The 26263-nt window shown below is 44.8% G+C and overlaps 1 protein-coding gene across 1 annotated transcript in view; it reads right to left on the bottom strand.

Moving 5' to 3' along the window:
• LOC132377722 (rab GDP dissociation inhibitor alpha-like) overlaps positions 1 to 26263 on the bottom strand; it is a 65255-nt gene that overhangs the window by 32963 nt on the left and 6029 nt on the right. The window contains exons 2-3 of the mRNA XM_059943986.1: positions 19343 to 19450; positions 3100 to 3199 (exon numbers count right to left, since the gene is read on the bottom strand). Coding sequence (XP_059799969.1) covers positions 3100 to 3199; positions 19343 to 19450 — 208 coding nt within the window. The remainder of the gene's footprint in view (positions 1 to 3099; positions 3200 to 19342; positions 19451 to 26263) is intronic.

The following is a 26263-nucleotide window of genomic DNA, read 5'->3' as shown; positions in this document are numbered from 1 at the left end:
CTTCTGGGAGCCAGCACGAGCTAATCAGCTTCCTTCTGACTCGTAAGAAATAAGGACATCAGGGAGGAGGGAGCTACTAGTTAGGCTTTATATTTGACAAGAGGTGCATTTTTATATGTACAGGTTCTCCCTAGGTTACTACAGCCCGAATACACAAATAAGCAACTGGGAAAATAACAGGATGGATTTGCCAGCTGCGGTAGGATTGCTGGCATCTGTGGGAACTTGATTCGTGTCTGTATTTCCGACTTGCAAAATGTCCAAGTTACTAACAATTCACAGCAACAGAATCCTGCTGTAGTCTGGGGAGGACCTGTGAAAGGAAATCTGTTAATAATTTGTGGTTTTATACTGGGTGGCTCATCAAGAGTGGCATAGTAGTATGGCACAATACTTTCCTGTACCAGCAAACAGGTTCAATTCCAACCGCTACCTGCAAGGAGTTTATGTGTTCTCCCCCGTGATCCTATGGGTTTCCTCTCACAGTCTAAAGACTGTTGGTAGGTGAATTGTTCATTGTAAATTGTCCCTTGATTATGCTAGGATTAATTAGGGGGATTGCCAGACAGTGTGGCTTGAAGGACAGGGTGCCTATTCTTCACTGTATTGCAATAAATAAACAAACAAGAAAGCTACCATTTTAATACAACAAAGCTAGAGGCAACATTAAATCAAAAGGAAGTGCCTTTCAGAAATTACCACTCCAAAGTAACAGGTAATCACCAACTAAAATTAGAGACAAGGTATTCATTGCAACTTTCAAAAACAAAATAGTGAGAATAAACTAAGGGCTGCCAGAGATGATGAATGACATGTATTTATCTTAAAATTCTGGATCTGGGATCTCTTTACAACATCCTTATCATACACATCAAGTGACATTGAGTAACACAAATGCTAGAATAATTCAGCAATGATTATGAACATACAGCCAGATATATTCAATAAAATTTAAAATGAATGGGAGAAGGAACTTCAACTTTCTTTACCTTTAGAGAAATAGGAAAAAAAATTTCAATTAATTAATTTTTCTTCTATGTGTGCTAGACATACCTTGATTCAATTTAAAGTAGTACATAGGGCTTATATGTCTAAAGATAAATTTGCTCGTTTTTACTCACATAAAAATCCGATTTGTGATAGATGTCACTCTGAGGTAGCCTCTCTGACTCATATGTTTTGGTCTTGCCCTCTTTTGGAAAAATTTTGGAAAGATATTTTTGATACATTCTCTGCAGTTTTGCATATTGATTTACAAACTCACCCTGTTACTGCAATTTTTGGTTTACCAATGATTGATCTGCCCTCTTCAACTTGGCGGATGATTACACTTGCTACGTTAATGGCTCGAAGATCTATTTTATTGAATTGGAAAGAGATAAATCCTCCAAATACATCTCAATGGTTTTCTCAAACCATATCCTGTTTAAATTTAGAAAAAATTAGAAGTGGTACCTTTGATTCCTCAGTTAAATTTGAAGAAACCTGGAGGCCTTTTATTCAATACTTTCACAGAATGTAATTTGACCTTTATCAATTCCTTTATATTATTCATTAATTTGAGTAGAGGAGCGGAACTGACAACACTAATAATTTTTTTTGATGTAATAGAATAGCCCAGCTTGCTTTTTTTTTTAAAAAAAGTTTAGGTTTAGCTGTGTTTAGTATATTTTGTTTTTGTTTATTCAATTTGGGGTTTTTTCCCCATCTTTTTTCTGGTATCCTGTTTATATTTAGGGTTTGGGAGGTCTATTATATGCTGTTACCTACAGTTTTTACTCATGTGTTAACTGCCAACAATGTAATCTCACTCCCTTTGTAGTATTATGACTGTTATGTATCGGTTTTTTAAAAATTCAATAAAAAGATTGAAAAAGAAAGAAAGAATTCAGCAAGTCAGGCAGCATCTATAGAGGAGAATAAACAATTGATATCACAGTCGAAAACATTGACTGTCAATCCCCTCCACAGATGCTACCAGATTTGATGAGCTCTTCTAGAGTTTCGGGCATGTTGCTCAAGATTTCCAGAACCTGCAGTATCTCCTGCATTTATCAAGTGACATTGGTGAGTATTCCCTTTGTTCTTTAACAGCAGGAGACCACAGAGCTCTCAAACAGGGAGGGATATTTGTTACAGCATCCTAGTTCATCATTGGCAAAAGATAGGGTGCAAGAAAATCAAGTGTTTTGTTGGAAAGCTAATAGAATGCTTCAGGGTATGCAAGTATAAAGGTTAATCTTTTGTTTATAGCACACTGGAGTATAGGGTCTCATGAGAGACCCTTGATCTCCTTATTTAAGAAAAGCTGTAAATGCACTGGAAGCAGATCAGAGAAGGTTGACCACACTAGTTCCTGCTATGGGCAGACTGTCTTCTAAGCAAGAGACACAACACGGTCAGGTTGTGTCTGCTGGAGTTTTAAAGAAATGCAAAGTGACTTGATCAAACATGCAAAAACCTTCTGGCTCTTGGCAGCTTAATATACATCAAGTGTTTCCTCTCACAAGAGAATTCAAAACTACAGCTCACCTTTTTAAAAATAGTCATCTAAGATAATTTTTTTTAAAAAAAGCTGAGTGGAAGCCTAGTACTTGAATCTAACACTAACACCCCCCCCCCCCCCGCCACAAGCAGAGGTGAATAAATTCTTAGTAAATAGATGAGTGAAAGGTTACTCTGGGTTAACAGGATTGCAGTCACAACCAGTTCAGACATAATCTTATTAAATAAAGATGATGAGTGGGGTTGGGTGGTCTAATCTTGCTTTTAATGCCAATGCTCACTACTCGATAACAAATTCCAAATCAGAAAACATCCACCAAAGCTGATGCACTTTCCTCTGCTACAACAGACTTCACAAATATGAGAGGTGTTGTATACTCAAGAGAATGAATTATACTTCTTAATTCTATTCCAAATTACTAAAGGGAGGAGAATATTTCCCTCCACACACTAATGACAGGGATTGCTGGGTTACAGCAGAAAGGGCATGCATATGATTTAGTCAGCCATACATTCCAAGTCAATGCGCCCAGGTCTTCATGGTGAGATGGATTTTAATTTAAGCTCTGAATTTAAAATTTAATAAAATATTACCATTTGCCATGAGGAATTTGGGAATCAGATCAACATTCCAGTCTCTGCTTCTTCCCATGGATTCTGGAGGACCACCAGCGACTTTGAACCTTTTGTAGAGCTGAAGGAAGAGAACATACTTAGCTTCATTTTCTCTTGGTAGCTCCTTATATCAACCTCTTATGTTGCCTTCCTATTTCACACCAATGGCAGTAAGTGCATTTTGAAGTAATTTCGAGTAAGTTACTATCTTTGCACTGTACTGCTGTCACAAAACTACACATTCCACATCATATAAGACAGTGATAATAAATCTGAATAACACACAGTCCTGATAAAGGGTCTTGGTCTCTCTTTGGGACTTAGCTGTTGCTTGCATGGTGGGTGGTGGGAGTGCTGACACTTTCTGCTACCGTGGGGGGTGCGGAGGATTGACACTTCTGTTTGTGTGTGGGAGGGTGACAGGGGGCTTTAGGGTTCTTGCGTCTTTTCTGTCATTCATTCTTTGGGGTATTTTTTCCTGTTTCGTGGATGTGTGCGAAGAGTAAGAATTTCAGGTTCTATACTATATACATTCTTTTATATTAAATGGAACTATTGGTCTGAAACATCAACTGTCTGCTGAGTTCCTCCAGCATTTTTTGTGTGTTGCTCTGGATATCCAGCATGTGCAGAATCTCATGTTGATAATGACTGACTCCTGATTAAACAACACTTTCTCTATTATCACATTGGCTGAGGAACAATTGGTGTTCATTTGAGATAGGGTTCAGTTAAACATGCCGCCAAAAAAAAAATACCACAGACTGCAGAAAGTTTTCAACAGCAGTTGACAAAGTGGGCTCGACCCAAAACATTCTTGTGCAAAGGTGAAAGCATTATCATTCAGACATGGCTGCCACCACGACAGAACTATGACGTGCACCGTCAGTTTCTCCATTACATGCACATGAATGAAGGCCAGGCACTCAACACTCATCATTGGAAGAGGAAGAAGGGAAACAGCATGGCTAAAAACAGCTCCAATTTGTAGAAATTAAAGTTGTATTTATAGAGATTGAAAGATTAGCTTCATTTGTCACATATCCATTGAAACAGTGAAATGCGTCAGGTGCATTAACAACCAACACAACCTAAGGATGTGTGTGGGGGGGGGGGGAACAGTCCGCAAGTGTCACCACACATTCCGACACCAACTCACGCCCACAATTCTTTAAGCCTCACTGTATGTAATGCCCCGATTAAGATTTTTACTGCTGTGCTGTAGGCATTTTATTTTAGCAGTTCTGTAAAAGCAGAGCATGCTTTTAATGCCAATGCTCACTGCTTTTAGCACGTTTGGATTTTTGGCTAAAGATACGGGGCTATGATGTTCAGCTTAGGAATGCTGTGTCAGCCATTCAGGATGGTGGAATTGGGAGAAGGTTCTACAGAAAGCTGGGCAGAGAGAGATTTCTAATGGATACTGGTGGGGTTCACGGACTTTTTGGCGGGAGCTGGAAGAGGAGGACAGATGGCTGAGGACGCTGTCCCTGTTACACAAGGTTCTTTGTGCAGATGAATGGCTCCAAGGAGGAAGAGCCAATACTCCCAAGAGAGCGCCAGTTTCATTGATTTGGATTTCTGATGAAGTTCGGAAATGTGGTGTGTGCTTTCACACAAGCCACGGATCTAGCACGCGAGTTAAAGACAACTCTGCTATGAGATTCAACTTTATGTGCACATTTGGACTGGGTTAACTGTATTGGGCCCTTTTTCCTACTAACTGTTCAGTAAAGCTGAAATTTGTAAATATACTTTTTTTAATATAAATTTATGTGATGTGCGATTTCTTATTTCTTGCCGACCGACAATTGCATATGGGCAACATTTACGCAGCATTCCTTCAAATTGAGCTCTCTTTAATCAGAACATCACAACGTTCCTGTTTGGTTGAACCCCAAATCACACTGACCCTAGATGTCTATTGTTTATGAAGAGTGGCCTTCTCATCACTGAGTCCCGCAGCTGTTAGCAGAGCCAGTAACAAGCCAAGTTTCCATACGAGCCCGGTGGGGCAGGATTGCACGTACATCTTTGGAATGCATCAGGAAACCAGAGCACCCAGAGGAAACCCGTGTGGGTCATGGGAATAACATACAAATTCCTTACAGGTACTGGCAGGAATTGAACCCAAATTGGTGAAAGCTGGAGCTGTAAAGCAAAACTCTAGTTACTATACTGCCGTACTGCCCAAAAAATAAAGCAGCACAGAAGTGCTGGTTTTAGGAATGATCCATCAAGTTTTTTAATCTTCACTTTATAATTTAGGATTGTTGGTTTTATAACTTCTTTTGAAAATGACCTGCATGGTAGGCTGGCTTGGAAGGTTAGATTACGTGGGATCCATGATGAGCTAGCCAATTGGATAGAAAATGGGCTTGGGTGAAGGAGTCAGCAGGTGGTAGAAAAGAGCTGTTGGAGGCCCCTGACAAGTGGCATGCTGCAAGGATTGCTGCTGGGCTTTGGTTGATAATGTCATTGATATGGTTAATTACACAGACAACAAAGTTGATAGCAAATTTTGTCAATGCGAACAAGTTGGAACAAAGGTCCTATTGCTAAGCTGTATAATCATGACTAAATTCACCTCCCTTCCCACCCACAACCTTTACATCCCTGCCTTCCAATTCTCTTTTGAAATTTTGATCAGTTTTCACAGCTACTTCAGCCTGTAAGGCAATCCACTGTGTAAAAGAAAATTTCATCTCTCTTCTGGCTTTTTTGGTAAATCACCTGATTTCTGTGGATTTGATTATTAGCCTTCCTACCACAGTCAATGCATGTCATAACTTTAAATGATTATCAATTTCTAATCCATTTTCACTGAGAAAACTTTCACTTTTAATGTGTGAAAAAATCATCCCAGGTAGCTCAGATAAGCGAAGACCATTATTGCTGGTATCTTTCTAGTATAGCACCTTCTCCAAAGACTTTGCATTGTTCCAAAATGTGTATGCTTAGAATCAGCCTTCAGCTCAGCCCTAACCAAAGATTTAATAAAGTTTTAGTATTCACAAGAGCTATGCCTTCAGTTAAAAGGGTCAAGGATCTGCAAACTTATGAGCTTTTTCAATGCCCTGTTTAAATGGATTGGTGTCAGAGCAGAAAACAAGGTAAATCAACTTAAGATTTTAAAAAAACAGTATTGTAGAGCAAGATCAAAGATGGGCCACAACTGCATAAAAGGCCTAAATGGTGTATTCACATTCGTTAGAGAAACCTTTCCTTCACCCACATTACCAATTTTGCTCTTTATTTATTTTTAATGCCATGGATCAATAGCATGAAGCAAGGGGTCAGTGGACCCCAGGTTGGGAACCCCTGATCTACAACTTATTATTCAGTTGCTTGGTCAATCACTGGGAACCAAAGTTCCCTCTAATGTTTTTTTTTTAAAGAACAACTGTTCAGACCAAACAGTGCTCCGAGCAGGAACTTTTTACACGGCCTGAAAACTGTACGGCACTTCAAATCTTCACATTTAATATTATACAAGGGAAAATTCCAACTGCATGGCAACATACAGAGCAGTTCAGTTGCTGCACTTGCACAGCTTAGAGGGCACAGAGCTGACACAGCAGCCAAAGTGGTACAGAAATGAAAAAAACATTTTAAAAAAGCCAGACTTGGCTCTGCTCCATGAAGGATTCAAGTGTGATTCTCGTAATAGATTAGCCTGTGGCGACCCATTTTCTGTGCAGGTGAACCGGCTCATCAATAGCCAGCGCGCGGGGGGGGGGGGGGGGGAGACTTTGGTAATGCACCTCTGACATCATTTCCGCCCGGAGAGGGCAGGCGCTAGGGATTAAATGCCAGCGCCGCGAAGTTTGAATAAATTTGTCTCAAAACAATTTACCGACTGCATGTCGTCTCTAGCTCTGTATGTAGCACATTGCTACATTGGTGACCCCGATGGTCCAAACGGGATTTGGACCAAAGATGACCAACTCTTCATCTGTTCACGCAGTTTCGCTAAAACTGCCGACTTTCTAGACACTGCGACCATGCGTGTGGTTTAGCCAAGCAAAAGCCCAGTTCCAGATTCGGCAGATATCCTCTGATTCCATGCGTCACTACCACGTGGTGAGCGCCCTTGACCAGGAGATGGCCACCCAGGTTGTCCCCGGAAGGCGGCAAATATGAAGCATTCAAAGCGCTGCTCATTCGGATCTTTGGCCTCTTGCGGCGTGCCTGCCTGCTTCACCTGGACGGTTTGGGAGATAAGCTGCTGTCAGCATTGATGAACGAGATGCTGGCCCTGGCTGACGGACGCAAGCCCTGCCTCATGCTTGAGCAGGTGTTCCTAGAGCAGCTGCCCGAGGACATACATCTGCTGCTAGCCGACGCAGATTTCAGCGACCCCCGGAAGGTGGTGGCCCGGGCAGACGCGCTGTGGAAAGCCAAGAGGGAGAGCATGGCGTCCGTCGGTCAGATTACCAGGCCACGCGCCCAACAGCAGACCAGACCAGGCCTGGCAGGGGGGTGCACACAACACAGAGGCAGGAGTGAAGAGGACAGTGAACAGTGGTGTTTCTACCACCAGCGGTGGGGCACAGAAGCCCACCATTGTCACCCGCCCTGCAAGGGCCAGGGCCAGGGCCAGCAGCCGCTAATGACTATGGCGTCTGGCCACCAGGACAGCCTCTTGTACGTCTGGGACAAACAGTCGGGACGCCGCTTCTTGGTCAACACTGGAGCAGAAATCAGCATCTTGCCCCCGACGGGGTACAACACCCGCAACAGGAAGCCAAGACCCACCCTGAGGGCCGCAAACGGCAGCACGATACGGACCTACAGCACCCGCACAGTGCAGCTGCAGTTCGGCGCCAGCCGGTTCACGTGGGACTTCACACTGGCTGCGGTCGCCCAACCACTCCTGGGGGCGGACTTCTTGCAAGCTCACAGACTGCTGATCAACTTGCAAGGGAAAAGACAGGTACATGCCGAGACTTTCCAGATGTTCTCCCTGGGTGAAGCCAAGTTGCCGGCCCCACCCCTGGACTCCATCACGCTGTCAGACAACGAATTCACCAGAATCCTGACGGACTTTCCATTGATTCTGGCACCGCAGTTCACGGCAGCCATGCCCAGACACAGGGTACAGCACCACATTCTGACCCAGGGACCACCCCTCCACGCCCGCGCACGAAGGCTCCCCTGGAAAAGCTCCGCCTGGCGAAGGAGGAGTTCAAGAAGATGGAGGAATTGGGGATCGTACAGAGGTCCAACAGCCCATGGGCCTCCCCCCTGTACATGGTGCCCAAAGCAGCCAGGGGTTGGAGACCATGCGGCGACTACCACAGACTGAACGAGGCTACAACTCCAGACTGCTACCCCATGCCGCACATACAGGACTTTGCAGCAAACCTTAACAGGGCAAGAATATTTTCCAAAGTAGACCTCGTCCAAGGTCACCATCAAATCTTGGTGCATCCTGAAGACATCCCCAAAACGGCAATTATCACCCCGTTCGGCCTGTTCGAGTTCCTCCGAATGCCATTCGACCTGAAGAATGCCGCACAGATGTTCTAGCGGCTAATGGATGCGGAGGGACGTGACCTGGACTTTGCATTCATCTATTTGGACGACATCCTTATAGCCAGCAGTAGTCGCCAGGAGCATCTGTCCCACCTCCGCCAGCTCTACTCCCACCTGAGTGATTTTGGCCTCACGATCAACCCAGCCAAATGCCAGTTCGGTCTTGATACCATTGACTTCCTGGGCCACAGGATTACCAAAGACAGGGCAACACCTCTGCCCACCAAGGTAGACACGATCCGCCACTTTGCCTGGCCCAACACGGTCAAAGGCCTGCAGGAGTTTGTTGGTATGGTGAACTTCTACCACCCGTTTCCTCCCTCAGCAGCCCGTATCATGCGCCCTTTGTACACCCTGATGTCGGGTAAAGACAAGGACATTACTTGGGATGAGGAGGCCGCAGCCGCTTTCATTAAGGCCAAGGAAGCCTTGGCAGATGCCGCGATGCTGGTGTACCCCAGCATGGATGTTCCCACCGCCCTCACGGTGGACACATCCGACACAGCAGTCGGTGGGGTTCTGGAGCAGCTCATCAAGGGGCGCTGGCAACCCCTGGTGTTCTTCAGCAAGCACCTATGACCACCCGAACTCAAGTACAGTGCTTTCGACCGGGAGCTGTTGGCACCGTATCTGGCAATCCGGCATTTCAGGTACTTCTTAGAAGGCAGGCCATTCACTGCGTTCATGGACCACAAACCGTTGACCTTCGCGTTCACGAAGGTGTCCGATCCCTGGTCAGCTCGCCAGCGGCGACATCTGTCCTACATCTCCGAGTACACGACGGACATCCAGCATGTCTCAGGAAAGGACAACGTCATGGCAGATGCACTCTCCAGACCAGCTGTCCAGGCCCTGTCCCTTTTTTTTTATTACAAAATCCTTTATTACAAATTCCGGTGCTATACAATATATACAAAACAGTGGCAAACACAATTACTGCACTACAAATAGACAATAGACATTACACCAGAATGTTGCCATCCCTATCCACGATGGCATTTACACCCCGCGGAGCCCAACGGTCACGAAACTCCTCCAAGGCCGCTGTGGACTGCGCATGTTCCTTTTCAATAGTTACCCGGGCACGAACATACCCCCTAAACATTGCCAGGCAGTCTGCCCGGGGAGATCCTCCCGCCACCCGTTTCCAAGACCCACGGATGGCGGATTTCGCCAGCCCCAGGAGCAAGTTGACTAGGACATCCTCATCCCTCCTTGCCCCCTTCCTTACTGGATGACCATATATAAACAGGGTGGGACTAAAATGCAGCCAGAAGGCGAGAAGCAGCCCACGCAAATATGCAAAAAGAGGCTGCAGCCTCACACACTCAATGTACATGTGGTACACGGTCTCCTCCAGCCCGCAGAAGTGGCATGTGGGTGGGAAGTCCATGTACAAACTGAAAAACTTATTGCATGGGGCCCTGTCCCTGGGGGTGGACTACGCAGCACTGGCGGAGGCGCAACAGGCAGACGATGAGATGCCCAGCTACAGGACCGCAGTCTCAGGTTTGCAGCTGCAGGACTTTCTCGTAGGCCCAGGTGAGAGGACCCTCCTGTGCGACGTGGCTACTGGCCAACCTCACCCCATCGTCCTGGCAGCCTGGAGGCGGCGAGTTTTCGACTCCATACACAGTTTGGCGCACCCATCTATCAGGACAACCATCCGGCAGGTCTCCAGCAAGTTTGTGTGGCATGGACTTCGCAAGCAAGTCAGTGAATGGGCCAGAACATGCACGCAGTGCCAAACAGCCAAGGTGTAGCAGCACACTAAAGCCACACTGCAGCAGTTCGAACCCACTCACCGGAGGTTCCATCACATTCATGTGGCTATCGCGGGCCCCCTACCAGTGTCCCGAGGAACGCGGTACCTCCTAACTCATGAGGTGGCCAGAGGCAGTCCCGCTCACCGACACATCTGCCGATTCCTGCACCCGAGCACTGATTGCAACCTGGGTAGCACGCTTCGGGGTACCGGCCCACATTACTTCCGACAGAGGCGCCCAGTTCACCTCCAGCCTGTGGTCGGCTGTGGCCAGCCTATTGGGAACGCAGCTACAGCACACTACTGCCTACCACCCACAGTCGAACGGACTAGTGGAATGCTTCCACCGTCACTTGAAGTCGGCTCTCATGGCCTGCCTGAGAGGACCTAACTGGGTGGACGAGCTTCCTTGGGTCCTGCTTGGAATTTGCACAGCGCCCAAAGAGGATCTGCGCACCTCGTCAGCTGAGTTGGTATATGGCGCACCCCTGGCCATCCCAGGAGAGTTCATACCAGCCCCAAGGGGGCAAGAGGAAGAACCCACAGCAGTCGTGGACAGACTACGCGAAAGGCTCGGCAACCTGGCCCCCATACCGACTTCACAGCACGCATGGACCCCGACCCATGTACCCAAAGACCTGCAGGACTGTAAGTTCGTGTTTGTACGAAGGAGCGGACACCGAGCACTGCTACAGTGGCTGTTCGAGAGGCCGTTCAAGGTGATCAACAACAACGGGTCCATGAACGTTCTGGACATTGGGGGGAAAAGAGGTTTAAAGAGGTTTTCATGGTGGACCGACTCAAACCAGCCCATGTGGACTTGGCACAGCCGGTCGAGGTTCAGGCACCACAGCGCAGAGGCAGACCTCCCAAACAGAGGTTGATCCAGACTGTGGACATTGGGGGGTGTATTGCTGGTTCTGGGGGGGGGGGGGTGGGTTATGTGGCGACCCACTTTCTGCGCAGGCGAACTGGCTCACAAATAGCCAGCGTGCGGGGAGAGACTTTGGTAATGCAACTCTGTTGTCATTTCTGCCCGGAGAGGGCGGGCGCTAGGGATTAAATGCCAGCGCCGCGAAGTTTGAATAAACTAGTCTCAAAACGACTTACCGACTGCGTGTCGTCTCTAGCTCTGTATGTAGTACATCGCTACAAGCCTTCCACATACCCTGTTAACTTCAGCTTTTCTATTTCCAACCGACCATCTGATTATATCAAGAGGCATTTAAACGTTATAAATATAAAGGGCAAGACTTGGCAGGATCCCAACTTGGACCTTGTCCATCATATTGCTCAGGTCAGAAAGCATACTAACATTAAAGTCACAATTTTTGCCAAAAAAAAAGACATAAGAGGGTCTGCTGGGAAATAAAATGGAATGTCATTTTATGTAGAAGTTACCAAACAATCTAAGCCAATGAAAAGCTTTGTCAAAAGGCACAGGTTTTTCTAAGAAAACAGCAAAGCTGGAATTTTAGAAAGGACTTTGTACAACTGTTCAAAGTCAGTCTGGAGAAATCCAGCCATGCTCCTGTTAGAGGTAGACACCTTGCTCATAATCACCATGCAGAAACAGAGGAACAGAGAAGATAAAACTTACATCAGCTGGATAGATTGCTCCTCAGACAGATAGCTGGTGTAAAAGATTAAATTACTTATGAAGGTTCATTGACAATTAACAGCAGGAAATTGTAGATGAATCAAATGATGCTGCATCGTGAAGGTTTAGACAGGGTAAAGAGAATTAATGTTCCCATTATTAATAATGACAAAAAACATGAAGGTAAATGTGAAATAAAATCTGAGAGAGTGAATATACTGCTCTACCAGGAGCTGGCATACACTCAAACTCCTGTACAGGAGACCCTGATATTACAGAGGAGTTGTACCCCATGAAAAATCACCTGTATCATGATTTTCCTTAATACAAACTCTATTTCCTATTGAATCATATATTGTAAATGCATTCCTAAGGGGGAATCTCTCCCTCTCCCTTTGTACTAATGTCGAACACCAAAGATTCAAGCTCATAGCAGGGCTGGGGTGTACTTCTCGATTTCCAAAGTAAATCTCTTAAAGGGTCAGCAAACGTTTGGAGATTAGCACCTGTAGATGCTTACATATTACCATTTGGCCCTTTGGATCTGCTCCACCATTTGATCATGGCTGATCCATTTCCCTCTCAACTCCAATCTCCTTGTAACCTCTCACACCCTGACCTACCAAGAATCTATCGACCTCACCTTAAATACGCCCAATAATCTGGACTCCACAGCCAACTGTGGCAATGAATCTCACAGATTCACCATGCTCAAGCTAAGAAATTCCTCTTCATTTTAAATAGATGTCCCTCTAATCTGAGGCAGTGCCCTCTGGTCTTAGGTTTACCCACTATAGTACAAATCCTTTCCACCTACACTTCAATGAGAACCCACACCCCCACCCCATTTTTCTAAATTTCAGTGAATACAAGCCATCAAAAGCTCCACATGTGATAATCCTTTCATCCCGGAATCATTTTCATGAACATCCTTTGAAACCTCTCCAATGTCAGCATATCTTTTCTTAGGTATTAAGCCCAAAACTGCTCACAACTCTGCAAGTGAGGCCTCAATAGTGCCTTATAAAGTCTCACCATTACATTCTTGTTTTTATATTCTAGTACTCTTGAACTGAATGCTAACGTTGCATTTTTCTTCTTCACCACCCAATTCAATCTGCAAGTTAACCTTTGCACTTTCGATTTTTTAATTTTCTACCTGTTTAGAAAGTAGTCTGTGCTTTTATTCCTTCTACCAAAATGCATAAAAATATACATCCCAACACTGTACTCCACCTGCCACTTCTTTGTCCATTTTCCTAATCCGGCAAAGTCTTTCAGCAGCCTCCTTACTTCCTCAACACTATCTGCCCCTTCACCTAGCTTCATATTATCTGCAAACTTGGCCACAAAGCCATCAATTTTGTCATCCAAATCATAGATGTACAACGTCAAAAAAAGTGACAGAACACCAATAGTCACCAACAGCCAATCAGAAAAGGCTCCTTTTATTCCCACACCTTGCTTCCTGGCAATCAGCCAATGCTCTATCCATGCCTGTATCTTTCCTGTCACACTTCAAGCTGTTTAACTTGTTGAGAAGCCTCATGTGCGGCACACACTCAACAGCCTGAAACTCCAAGTACACAACATCCACTGATTCTCCTTTGTCTAGCCTGCTTGTTAATTCCTCAAGATTCCAACAGATTTGTCAGACAAGATTTTCCCTTAAGGAAAGCATACTGACTTTGATCTTCTTTATCATGTACCCTGAAGCCTCATCCTCAACAACTGACTCCAACATCTTCCCAACCACTGTTGCAAGGCTAACTAGCTTACAATTTCCTTTCTTCTGCCTCCATTCCTTCTTGAAGAGTGAAGGGTCATTTGCAATTTTCTAGTCCTTCAGAACCATGCTAGAATCCAGTGATTCTTGAAAGATCATTACTAATGCCTCCACAATCTCTTCAGCTATCTCCTTCAGAACCCTATGGTGTCGCTTACCTGGTTCAGGTGACTTATCAACCTTCAGAACTTTCAGCTCCCCAAGCACCTTCTCCCTAATTATGGCATCTGCACTCAGTTTTGCCCTCTGCCACTCTCAAAATTCTGGCATACTGCTAGTATCTTCCACGGTGATGACTAACACAAAATGCTTATTCAGTTCCTCTGCCATTTCCTCGTTCCTCCTCCCTGTCCCATTACTACTTCTCCATCATTATTTTCCAGTGACCCAATATCCACTCACACCTGTTTTACTCTTTGTATATCTGAAAGAAACCTTTGGTATCCTAGTCTATATTAATGGGTAGTCTACCTGCACATTACATTTTTTTCCTCCTTATGGCTTTAGTTGCCTTCTATTGGTTTTTAAAAGCTTCCCAATCCTCTCACTTCCCCATATTTTTTGCTCTATTATATGCCCTCTCTTTTGCTTTTATGTTGGTTTTCACTTCTCTTGTCAGCCAGGGCTGTATCATCTTGCCTTTAGAATACTACTTATTTTGGATGTATCTATCCTGCGCCTTCTGAATTGCTCCCAGAAACTCAACTCCAGCCATTGCTGCTCTGCAGTCATCCCTGCTAGTGTCCCTTTCCAATCAACTTTGGCCAACTCCTAGCTCGTGCATCTGCAATTCTCTTTATTCCATTTAATACTGATACACTTGAATTCAGCTTCTCCCTCTCAAATTGCTAAGTGAATTCTGTCATATTAACATCATTGTCTCCTAAGGGTTTCTTTACCTCAAGCTCTCAAATCAAATCTGGTTCATTATACAATACCCAATCCAGAATAGCTGATCCCTTAGTGGGCTCAACCATAAAATGCTCTTAAAAAAATCTCGTAGGCATTCTAGAAATTCTCTTGAGATCCAAAATCAGCACCAACATGATATTCTCTAACTAAATGCATACTGAAATCCCACATGACTATTATAACATTGCCCTTTTGACATATGTTTTCTATGTCCCATTGTAATTTTGTAGCCCATATTCTGACTACTGTCCAGACACCTGTATACAACTCCCATCAGGGTCTTTTTACCCTTGCAGTTCCTTAACTCTACCCATAACAATTCGAAATCTTCTGATCCTATGTCACCTCTAAGGATTTGATTACATTTTAAGACATCTGTCTTTTCAACTCAAATGTCCACCCCTCGATAGTTGAGAGCTGAATATCTTTCATATCTTTCAGCTATGACTCAGTGATGCCCACAATGGCATACATGCCAATCTCTAACTGCGTTATAAGATCATTTACCTATTTTGCATACTGCACGCATTCAAATATTAACACCTTCAGTCCTGTACCCATTACCTTTTCAATTTTGTCCTGTGACACTACAATTTATCCCACTAATTGCAATTTTGCCCCATCACCTGCCTGTCCTTCCTAACAGTCTCATTACACACTGCCTGTTTTTATGCCAATTGACCCATCCTCAGCCCCATCACTGTTTTCTAAACCCCAGCCAAATTAGTTTAGCCCCTCCCCAACAGTTCTAGCAAATCTGACCGCAAAAATATTGGTTCCCCCTTAGGTTCAAGTGTAACCCAACCTTCTTGTACAGTTCATTTCTTATCCAGAAGAGATCCTAATGATTCAGAAATCTTAAACCCTTCCCCCAACACTAGTTCCTCAGCCATGCATTCATCAGCCAAATCATCCTATTCTTGCCCTCACTGGTGCATGGCACAATCCAAGATTATTACCCTGGAGGTCCTGCTTTTCAGTTTTCTACCTAGCTCCCTAAATTCTCTCTTCAGGATCTCCGCTTTCCTACCCAATTAGTTCATGCCAATATGCTCCAAGGCTTCCAGCTGTTCACCCTCCCCTGTTAGAATGCTGTGGACCCAATCTGAGATGTCCCTGGCATCCGGAAGGTAACTCACCATCTGGGTGTCTATCGCATCCACAGAATCTCATAATACAAATAATAATAAATCTGAGATTTATGATCCCTCTCAACCCCATTTCCCCTAAAGCTTTCACACACTTACCAATAAATAACATGTCAACCTCTGCTTTAAATATACCCAATGAATTAGCTTCCACAACTGTCTGAGGCTATGAATTCCACAGATTCACCACGTCCTAGCTAACGAATTCGAATTCCTCCTCATCTCCAATCTATTCTGAGGCTATGCCCTCTGGTCCTAGACTCCCCCACTAGAGGAAACATCTTCTCCACATCAACTCTTTCTGGGCCTTTCAATATTCATTAGGTTTCAATGAGATTCCCACACTTGTCCCCCAGTCTACTAAACTCCAGTGAGTATAGGCCCAGAGCAATCAAACACTCCTTGTACGTTGACTCTTTCATTCCTGGGATCATTCTTGTAAACCTTTTTTGGATCCTCTGCAATACCAGCACATCCTTTCTTGAATAAGAGGCTCAAACTTTTTACCTTGCAACTTTCAGTTTGAATAAGAACACACTGTAGCGGTGTGCTACACGCAGCGCTAAAATTACGACATGGAGTCAGTAACTGCAGTCGAAGGAAAAAACTTTATTCGAAATCCTCAGCCTCACTTTTAAGCCTCCCTCAACCTGCCCCCCGTGTCGCAGAGGCTCCAAAGCTCTGTGCTTGCAAACCCCCGTAGGCTATCTAATTGTGAGCCGGTTCGGATGTGCCAGGAAATGGGTCGCCACATAACCCCCCACCACAGAACCGGCGATACACCCCCCAACGTCCACAGTCTGGGTCAGAACCTGTTTGGGAGGTCGGCCTCTGCGCCGAGGTGCCAGAAATTCGGCCGGTTGCGCCAGGTCCACATGGGCCAGTTTGAGGCGGTCCACCGTGAAAACCTCCTCTTTCCCCCCAACGTCCAGCACGAACGTGGACCCATTGTTCCGGAGCACCATAAACGGCCCCTCGTATGGCCGCTGCAGCGGTGGCCGATGCCCGCCCCTTCGTACAAACACAAACTTACAGTTCTGTAGGTCTTTGGGTACGCAGGTTGGGTGCCGCCCGTGCTGTGAAGTGGGTATGGGGGCCAGGTTACCAAGCTTCTCGCGTAGTCTGCCCAGGACTGCTGCAGGATCTTCCTCTTGCCCCTGTGGGGCTGGTAGGAACTCCCCGGGGACGACCAGGGGTGCGCCGTATACCAACTCGGCCGACGAGGCGTGCAGGTCGTCCTTGGGCGCTGTGCGGATGCCGAGTAGGACCCAGGGAAGCTCGTCCGCCCAGTTGGCTCCTCGCAGGCGGGCCATGAGGGCCGACTTCAGGTGACGGTGGAAACGCTCCACTAGCCCGTTCGACTGTGGGTGGTAGGCAGTGGTGTGGTGCAGCTGAGTCCCTAAAAGGCTGGCCATAGCTGACCACAGGCTGGAGGTGAACTAGGCGCCTCTGTTGGAGGTAATGTGGGCCGGTACACCAAAGCGAGATATCCAGGTGGCGATCAGGGCTCGGGCGCAAGATTCGGAGGTGGTGTCGGTGAGCGGGACCGCCTCTGGCCATCTTGTGAACCGGTCCACGATAGACAGGGGGCCCACGATATTTCGATATCGAAAAGGCCAAACGGGGTGATGGGAGCCGTTTTGGGGACGTCGTCAGGATGCATCGGGATTTGATGGTACCCTCGGACGAGGTCTACCTTGGAGAAGATTCGTGCGCCGTGCAGGTTTGCTGCAAAGTCCTGAATGTGCGGCACAGGGTAGCGGTCCGGTGTGGTAGCCTCGTTCAGGTAGTCGCCGCACGGTCTCCAGCCTCCCGTCGCTTTGGGCACCATGTGCAGGGGGGAGGCCCATGGGCTGCCGGATGATCCCCAATTACTCCATCCTCTGGAACTCCTCCTTTGCTAGTCGGAGCTTGTCCGGGGGAAGCCGCCGAGCGTGGGCGTGGAGGGGTGGTCCCTGGGTCGGGATGTGGTGCTGTACGCCGTGCCTGGGCATGGCCGCTGTGAACTGCGGTGCCAGAACCGATGGGAAATCCGCCAGGACCCTGGTGAAGTCGTTGTCGGACAGCGTGATGGAGCCGAGGTGAGGGGCTGGCTACTGGGCTGCACCCAGGGAGAACGTCTGAAAGGTCTCGGTGTGTACCAGTCTCTTCCTGGGCAGGTCGACCAGTAGGCTGTGAGCTTGCAAAAAATCCGCACCCAGAAGCGGTTGGGCTACGGCGGCCAGTGTGAAGTCCCACGTGAACTGGCTGGAGCCGAACTGTAGCTGCACCTGACGGGTGCCATAGGTCCTTACTGTGCTGCCATTCACGGCCCTTGGGGCCGTGACTCGTCGGAGGTAAAATGCTGATCTCAGCCCCAGTATCAACCAAAAACTGGCGTCCCGACCTTCTATCCCACACATACAGGAGGCTATCCCGATGGCCAGCCGCCGTAGCCATCAGCGGTGGCTGGCCCTGGCGTTTCCCGGGAACTTGCAGGGCAGGCGACAACGGCGGGCTTCTGCGCCCCACTGCTGGTGGTAGAAGCACCAGTGTTCATTGGGCCGGGGGTTGGCGGGCTCTGCGGCCGGGCCTGGACTAGTTTGCTGCCGGGAGCGTGGCTGGGAGATCTGTGCGATGGATGCCCCGCTCACCTTTTTGGTGTTCCACAGCAAGTCCGCCCGGGCTGCCACCTTCCGGGGGTCACTGAAATCCGCGTCGGACAGCAGCAGGCGTATGTCCTCGGGCAGCTGCTCCAGGAATGCCTGCTCAAACATGAGGCAGGGTGTGTGTCCGTCGGAGAGAGACAACATCTCATTCATTAAAGCCGATGGAGGTCTGTCGCCCAAGCCATCCAGGTGCAGTAAACGGGCAGCCCGCTCGCGCCGTGAGAGTCCGAAAGTCCTGAGGAGCAGGGCTTTGAATTCCGTGTACTTGCCGTCTGCCGGGGGCGACAGTACGAACTCCGCGACCTGGGCCGCTGTGTCCTGGTCGAGGGAGCTCACCACATAGTAGTAGCGGGTGTCTTATGAGGTGATCCGGCGAACGTGGAATTGGGCTTCGGCTTGCTGGAACCATAGGTTCGGGCGCTGTGTCCAGAAACCCGGCAGTTTCAACAAAACCGCATGAACAGAGGCGGCGTCGGTCATTTCTGGTCCAAAAATCGTTTGGACCGTCGGGGTCACCAATTGTAGCGGTGTGCTACACGCAGCGCTAAAATTATGACACGGAGTCGGTAACTGCAGTCGAAGGAAAAAACTTTATTCGAAATCCTCAGCCTCACTTTTAAGCCTCCCTCAACCTGCCCCCCGTGGCGCAGAGGCTCCAAAGCTCTGTGCTCGCAAACCCCCGTAGGCTATCTAATTGTGAGCCGGTTCGGATGTGCCAGGAAATGGGTCGCCACAACACACTATTAAGTACATAGAAAATATCAGGTAAATTATATAACTTACAACATATCCTTTTAAAGAAACAAATAAAATAAAACTCCTTACTTCCTCCAAAGGTGTTATTGAAGCACTTTCTCCTCCATAGTAAGAGTTTTGGTCCATATGGAGCACCTTTTTCCCATTCACTGACATGATTCCAGACAAGATACATTCCTTTAAAATGAGCAGACAAATTAGAATCACACATCTGTTTTTATGTTGAATATAGACAAAGAGAGGCAAAGACATCACAAAAAACAAGCTGAAAATAAAACTGGTACCATATCTTCACAACTGTGCAAAGCACTTCTCTTTCAATTATTTAAGATTTTTAGTTATACTTGTAATAACTTGAAGTGCAACTATAAACACGAGATTCTGCAGATGTTGTAGATCTAAAGTAACACACAAATTGCTGAAGGAACTTATCACACCAGGGAATATCTATGGAAATGAAGTAACAGTTGACAGATCAAGGCAAAGCTCTTCATCGGGACTGACCTAATGCTGCCTGACCTGCTGAGTTCTTTCAGCATTTTGTGTGTTGAAGTATAACTAATTGTTTCCTTAGCCAGTATCAAAGCAAAACCGGGGTTAGCTTGGTCACCCAGAGAATAATTATCCAAAGGCTGAAGTGGGCAGCATAAACGTAACTCTATTACAACACCGACAACCTGGGTTCAATACCGCTACTGTCTGTAAGGAGTTTGTACGTTCACCCCATGACTGCGCGAGTTTCCTTCAGTTACTCTGGTTTCCTCACCTAATCTAAAGACATGTAGATTAGGGCATGCTAAACTAACACCAGAAGCATAGCAATACTTGCAGGCTGCCCCCAGCACATATTTGAACTATTGGTTATTGACATAAACACCACGTTATGTTTCGATGTACATGTGACAATAAAGCAAATCTTTTTCGATATTCAGCCTATGACTGTAGTGCTTTATCACAAAAGAACAAAATAATCTCTCCCCAGGGATGAAGATTGGTATATTTATCTGAAGAATAAATATATTTTACACTCAGTCATACATTAGTCAAAAGAGGGCAGCCTGCACTGAAGCACAAGGCAAATTAATAGCACAATAGCAATAAGGGTCAGTAGCACATATATTGGACTGATCAATTTCCCTTTAATTAAATGGAAATCTCTCTGTTGGCAAAGTATCTTCCAATGCCCTTGTGCAAATTTCTCACTCTCACTGCAGAAGTTCAAGCCTGAATTCCAGTTAATTTGGGCACATCAGAACCAGTACATTTTGGCCCAGTTAGCCAAAGTTTCATAAAAATAGTTAAAAGGGTATAAAAATACAAACTACCATTTATCTGAATAATAAATAACGTATTTAAAAGAAAAACAGAAGCAAACAGAACATTCAATACTACTACAGTACTTTAATACAATTCTTGTAATTGAACAAAATCTGTGCAGGTAATAGACTACCTCCATACAATCCTTTTGACAAATCTTCATTTTCGTTGTAACTTTTAACATGAAATACCTTCAAATTCTTCATAATTCCCAATTAGAAGTAGTGAAATAGTTTCATTTTCACTCCTAGCCATTTCTGGCATCCCCAAGCCCAAATGCTTGACACCACAGTCAGCAAAACTGTTCTGAATTGTCTTACTGCTATTTCTTGCCAACTATCAGTGACAAAAACCGCTGCATTTTGAACAAGCACACACAACTGACACCATTTAAAAACTGTTTGCTCCAGGCAGGGGAAAATATCTAATAGCCATGCAAGTGCATGTGACTGTCACTAGATAGAAATTGCTTGGCAACAGTCTTCTACAAATAAGCATTATGTCCCAAATAAAGGAAGGAAATCCTGGCTATTTTCTCAATTAGCTTTGTTCTTTAATACTTGTCCCAAGTAAGTGGCTGCCCTAATTAACTAATGGCCCAGTTAAATGGAATCCACTGCACTTGTTGTAACAGGAGTCTCTTCCAGAATTATTACTTTATTTGCAAAAATTAACAAAGTAATTTGAACCATTTCATAACTTGATTCCATTTTCCTCCATGTCGAATGCAGAATTCATGGATTTTTGTTAGTGTTTAACTGAAACTTGAAGAACTGAAATTGAAGTAATTTTTCAGTATGTCACATGCAAATGCAGTGGCACGGTAGACAAGTTACCGATCAACTAATTCTTTGCATTCTTTTTTAACAAAAAAATGTTAAATCAATTCACAACACAAATAATCATGCTGGCAGAAGGATTCGGTTTGTCTAATACTTTAAAAAAAATCTACCTCCACTTCACCGTTCATTCTCAACCACCTAGCCGACTTACTATTCACTGGCTGGTACTCAGAAAAATCTCCATCACCGAGCAAGAAAAGGTGGCATGGCACAGAACAGACAGAGAATGAACCTTTCACCCTCAGACCTGTGAACATTAAAGGCCACAAACAACATGTTTACACTCATTTAAAGAGTAAAGTGCTCTGCTCTAAGCAAGACAGGCCAGTTAACCAGAATCAAACACTTAGGTGCTCTTTCAGTCTAACACAAGAGAGCTTTTAAACTGGTTTGTTTACATTGCTTACCAACCCAGTCACTTGACGTGATTTAAGGACAATCAAAATAAATTATCAAAGTAGGTATGTGTCGCCATGTACTACCTTGAGATCCATTTTCTTACATGCATTTACAGGAAAATAAAGTACCATAGAATTTATGAAAAACTATACCTAAAGACTGAAAAACAACTATTGTGCAAAAGTAGTGAAAATAAAAAAGATAGAAACAAAGACAGACAGAGACGGACAGGTTTAGAGTTGAGGTGAGTGAAGTTATCCATGCCATTATGAGAGCCTGATTATGAATAGGCAAGATGCAGGAATTAACTCAAAATTGTTTAGAGCAAGGGTTCCCTACCTTTTTTATGGTATGGACCCCTACCATTAATTGGGAGGTCCATGGACCCCAGGTTGGGAAATCCTGTTTTAGAGGATTTCAGATTACAGATTTCAGATACACCCTTTTAGTCATTAACGACACATCAAGGCAACAAGAGCAGATTCAAGTAACTCATTTGTCACTGCAATTGGAACCAGTACAAAACAAAAAGCTGATTATGATGCACGTAATAGCAGCAGCTGTTTGCAGTGCTGACCTTTGCAACTCTGAATGAAGAATAATCTGCCACCAATGAATTCCTGCCGAGGAAACTGACAAACTGCATCATACTATATTACTCTGTGAAAAGGAACATACCCATTTTCCAATTTCTTTCAAAAGGTGCTGATAATTTAAGGAGTGCCTTTTGACAACTTTTTCCAATGGAAAGTTCAGCCGGAAATATTGACTATTCAACTTCCAGAAACATTAATGCCCAGATCTATCTGCTACAAAGCACATTCATACCGACAGTTTACAGTCAAAACCTGAAGGACAGTTGTTTAACAATGATGATTTGAAAATGGGTGTGTTGTGTTTGACATTATGCTCAATCCATAAACAATACTATGGACCACTATTTTTATCTATCCTGTTTCCAAGCTGTTGGGACAGAGGCAACAGTTTCTTATTACCACTCCAAAAAGGATTAAATCATAAATCAAAGATTAAAAATTCATCTAAAGAAATTTGGCAATAGAATCAATGATAAATTACACAAACACTGACAAGCAACCAGTGTGAAAATGTTTCTAATACATTGTATTCACATTGTGCGGTACTCAGTTCTACCAATCAATAAAGAGGATGTTCTTATCAATTTCAGCCAACACAGGAAACAATACAAGGAAGAACAGGTGGAAAAGACAGAATGGATTCGCCTGCTTAACAACTCATTTTGTCCATGGAAATGGGACAACGCATGCTGTTAATATTGAGTAGAAGCAGTTAGCATTTCAAGTGGATGACTTCATTGATATTAACCTTTTTTCTCCCTCCATAAACCCTACTTATCCTGCTGAGTATATGCAACATATTTTTTTTATTTTTGATTTCCAGCTTCTACATTATTTTGATTTTTCAGCCAGAGAAACAATACAAACGAAGTAAATCAAGAGCATCACCTTGGACAGTAGAAAGTATCAACAATTACAGATCAACACAAGTCAACTTTTATTGTCATTTTGACCTTAACTGCTGGTACAGAGCATAGTAAAAATGAGACAATGTTTTTCAGGACCATGGTTTACATGACACAGTACAAAAAACTAGACTGAACTGCGTAATAATAAAAGAGAAAGCTATACTAGACTACAGACCTACACGGGACTGCATAAAGTGCACAAAAGCAATACCAACATTACAATAAATAATAAACAGGACAATAGCGCAAGGTGTCAGTCCAGGCTTTGGGTATTGAGGAGTCTGATAGCTTGGGGGAAGAAACTGTTATATAGTCTGGTCGTAAGAGCCCGAGTGCTTTGGAGCCTTTTCCCAGATGGCAGGAGGGAGAAGAGATTGTATGATGGGTGCATGGGGTCCTTAATAATGCTGTTTCCTTTGCGGATGCAGCATGTAGTGTAAATGTCCGTGATGGCGGAAAGAGAGACCCCGATGATCTTCTCAGCTGACCTCACTATCCGCTGCAAGGTCTTGCGATCCGAGTTGGTACAATTTCCGAACCAGGCAGTGATGCAGTTGCTCAGGATGCTCTCAATACAACCCTTGTAGAATGTGACGAAGATGGGGGTGGGAGATGGATTTTACTCAGCCTTCGCAAAAAGTAGAGACGCTGCTGGGCTTTCTTTGCTGTGGAGCTGGTGTTGAGCGACCATGTGAGACACACACAAAATGCTGGAGGAGTTCTGTAGGCCAGGCAGCATCCATGGAAAAGAGTACAGTCATCATTTCGGACCGAGACCCTTCATCAGTCCTGAGTTCCTCCAGCATTTTGTGTTCATTGCTTTGGATTTCCAGCATCTTCACCCTCCTCTACTGTCAAAATGAATCCAAACTCAGGTTGGAGGAATAACACCTTATATACCGGCTGGGTAGCCTCCAACCTGATGGCATGAACATTGACTTCTCTAAATTCCATTAATGCCCCCCCTCCTCTTCTTACCCCATCCCTGACATATTTAGTTGTTTGCCTGTTCTCCATCTCCCTCTGGTACTCCCCCCCCCCACCTCCTTTCTTTCTCCTGAGGCCTCCAGACCCATGATCCTTTCCCTTCTCCAGCTCTGTATCACTTTCGCCAATCACCTTTCCAGCTCTTAGCTTCATCCCACCCTCTCCAGTCTTCTCCTATCATTTTGCATTTCCCCCTCCCCCCACTACTTTCAAATCTCTTACTATCTTTCCTTTGGGTTAGTCCTGACGAAGGGTCTCGGCCCAAAACGTCGACAGCACTTCTCCCTATAGATGCTGCCTAGCCTGCAGTGTTCTACCAGCATTTTGTGTGTTTTGTTGTTATCTTCATGTTTTCTTGTGTTTGTGGAACAATTACAGAAGTTGGGTTGGACTGCACTATTCATATTTTCCCTGTAGTTTAACTTTTTTTATGCTTGTATTTTTGTATAATTACCTATATCAATGTTCAGTGTTTTTTAAAAGAATGGTTGCAGTCACTAAAGACCTCTTGGTTTCAGTGGTGGGTATCGCATTACTTCAATAGGGGCCATCTTACTGGTCAACTGTTATCTATGGAAATTTAGTGGAATTTGCAAACTGGTACAAGAGGATCAGACCATGTTATATCAGTCTCTTGTCTACTTTTCTCTGTAACTAGAGCCTTTTTCTCTCTCTCACATGCTCCATTTTCTTTTCCCTCATTTCACTCCTATAATGCTTAATAACCAAGTTTTATGCCCCATTCTTGACCTCCAAAGAAGTTTGGACCTAAAACATCCGAATCAAACATAGAATAGTCAAAGTTCTGGATCAGCACAACTGATTGGCAATGATGGCTTTCTCAGAAGAGAAAAGGAAACTCTCAAAATTGTGGACCAACTGTTCTCTTAATGACTCTGACCAATCCAAGCAAGGTTCTCGACTTCAACAAAGTGGGGAAAGTGGGGAAACTCCCAATTCAACAGTGCAGAATCTTTGAACTATGCACTAATAGTGCTGAAGAAGGACTAATGCCACACTGACAGAAACAAGGTTGCTTTGCAATACACACACAAAACGCTGAAGGAACTGAGCATGCCAGGCACCAACTACACAGGGAAATAACAGTTGACATTCCAGGCTGAGACGCTTCTTCAGTCCTGATGAAATGTCTTGGCCCAAAATGTCAACCGTTTATTCCCCCTCCATAGATGCTGCCTGCCCTGCGGACTTACAGCATCAGCAGAATTGCTTTTGTTTAAAACACTACATTGCCATGAGCAGAATTAATTTTTCAGCATGTATTACTTTAATGAAAGTTTACTACAAAGGACTATGAAGACTGGCTGGTGATTAGATGATGCCAAACAGAACCAACTCAGCAAATTTAACACACCACCTGATGTAATTAAGAATCAAAACAGGGAACTTATTGACAAACAAACTCCTTATAATCATATTGCAACACTTCTTGGTTATGTTCCTCTTAAAACTGTTGCACAAGTTGTGCCAGTCATTGTAGAATCAGACCACATGGGAATTAATGTGCTCACAAAGACCGCAGTGATACGGCAGCCTGTCCAGCGTGGAATCAGCTGACCTGCATTCAAACAATAAACACAAATGGTTTCTTTTCAACTCAGTTGAAAGCATATTTGTTTAAGGAACAGCCTCAAAGAGCTTTCTACAGAAAACAAATGCACGGAATCACTATTAAAAGGTTAGGTTACAAGACATGAAACATCAGTTAAAAATCTAGGAATCTTTTAGAAATGCTACATGCATAAAAGGTTAGAGGAACTCAACAAGGCAGGCAGCATCTGTGGAAGGAGCAAACATTTCAGTCAGAAATAAATAAGTAACATCACTCCACCCCTGCCTTTGGTCTTCTATGCTGAACTCAATACAGCTATATTTATTTAGAGATACAGATTAGTGCAGAGCAGGCCTTTGCAGTCCAAC

The sequence above is a fragment of the Hypanus sabinus genome, chromosome 19 (assembly GCF_030144855.1).
Source record: "Hypanus sabinus isolate sHypSab1 chromosome 19, sHypSab1.hap1, whole genome shotgun sequence".
In the NCBI taxonomy this organism is placed as follows: Eukaryota; Metazoa; Chordata; class Chondrichthyes; order Myliobatiformes; family Dasyatidae; genus Hypanus; species Hypanus sabinus.
Note: the sequence above shows the minus strand (reverse complement) of the source record. Positions and strands in the feature narration are given on the sequence as shown.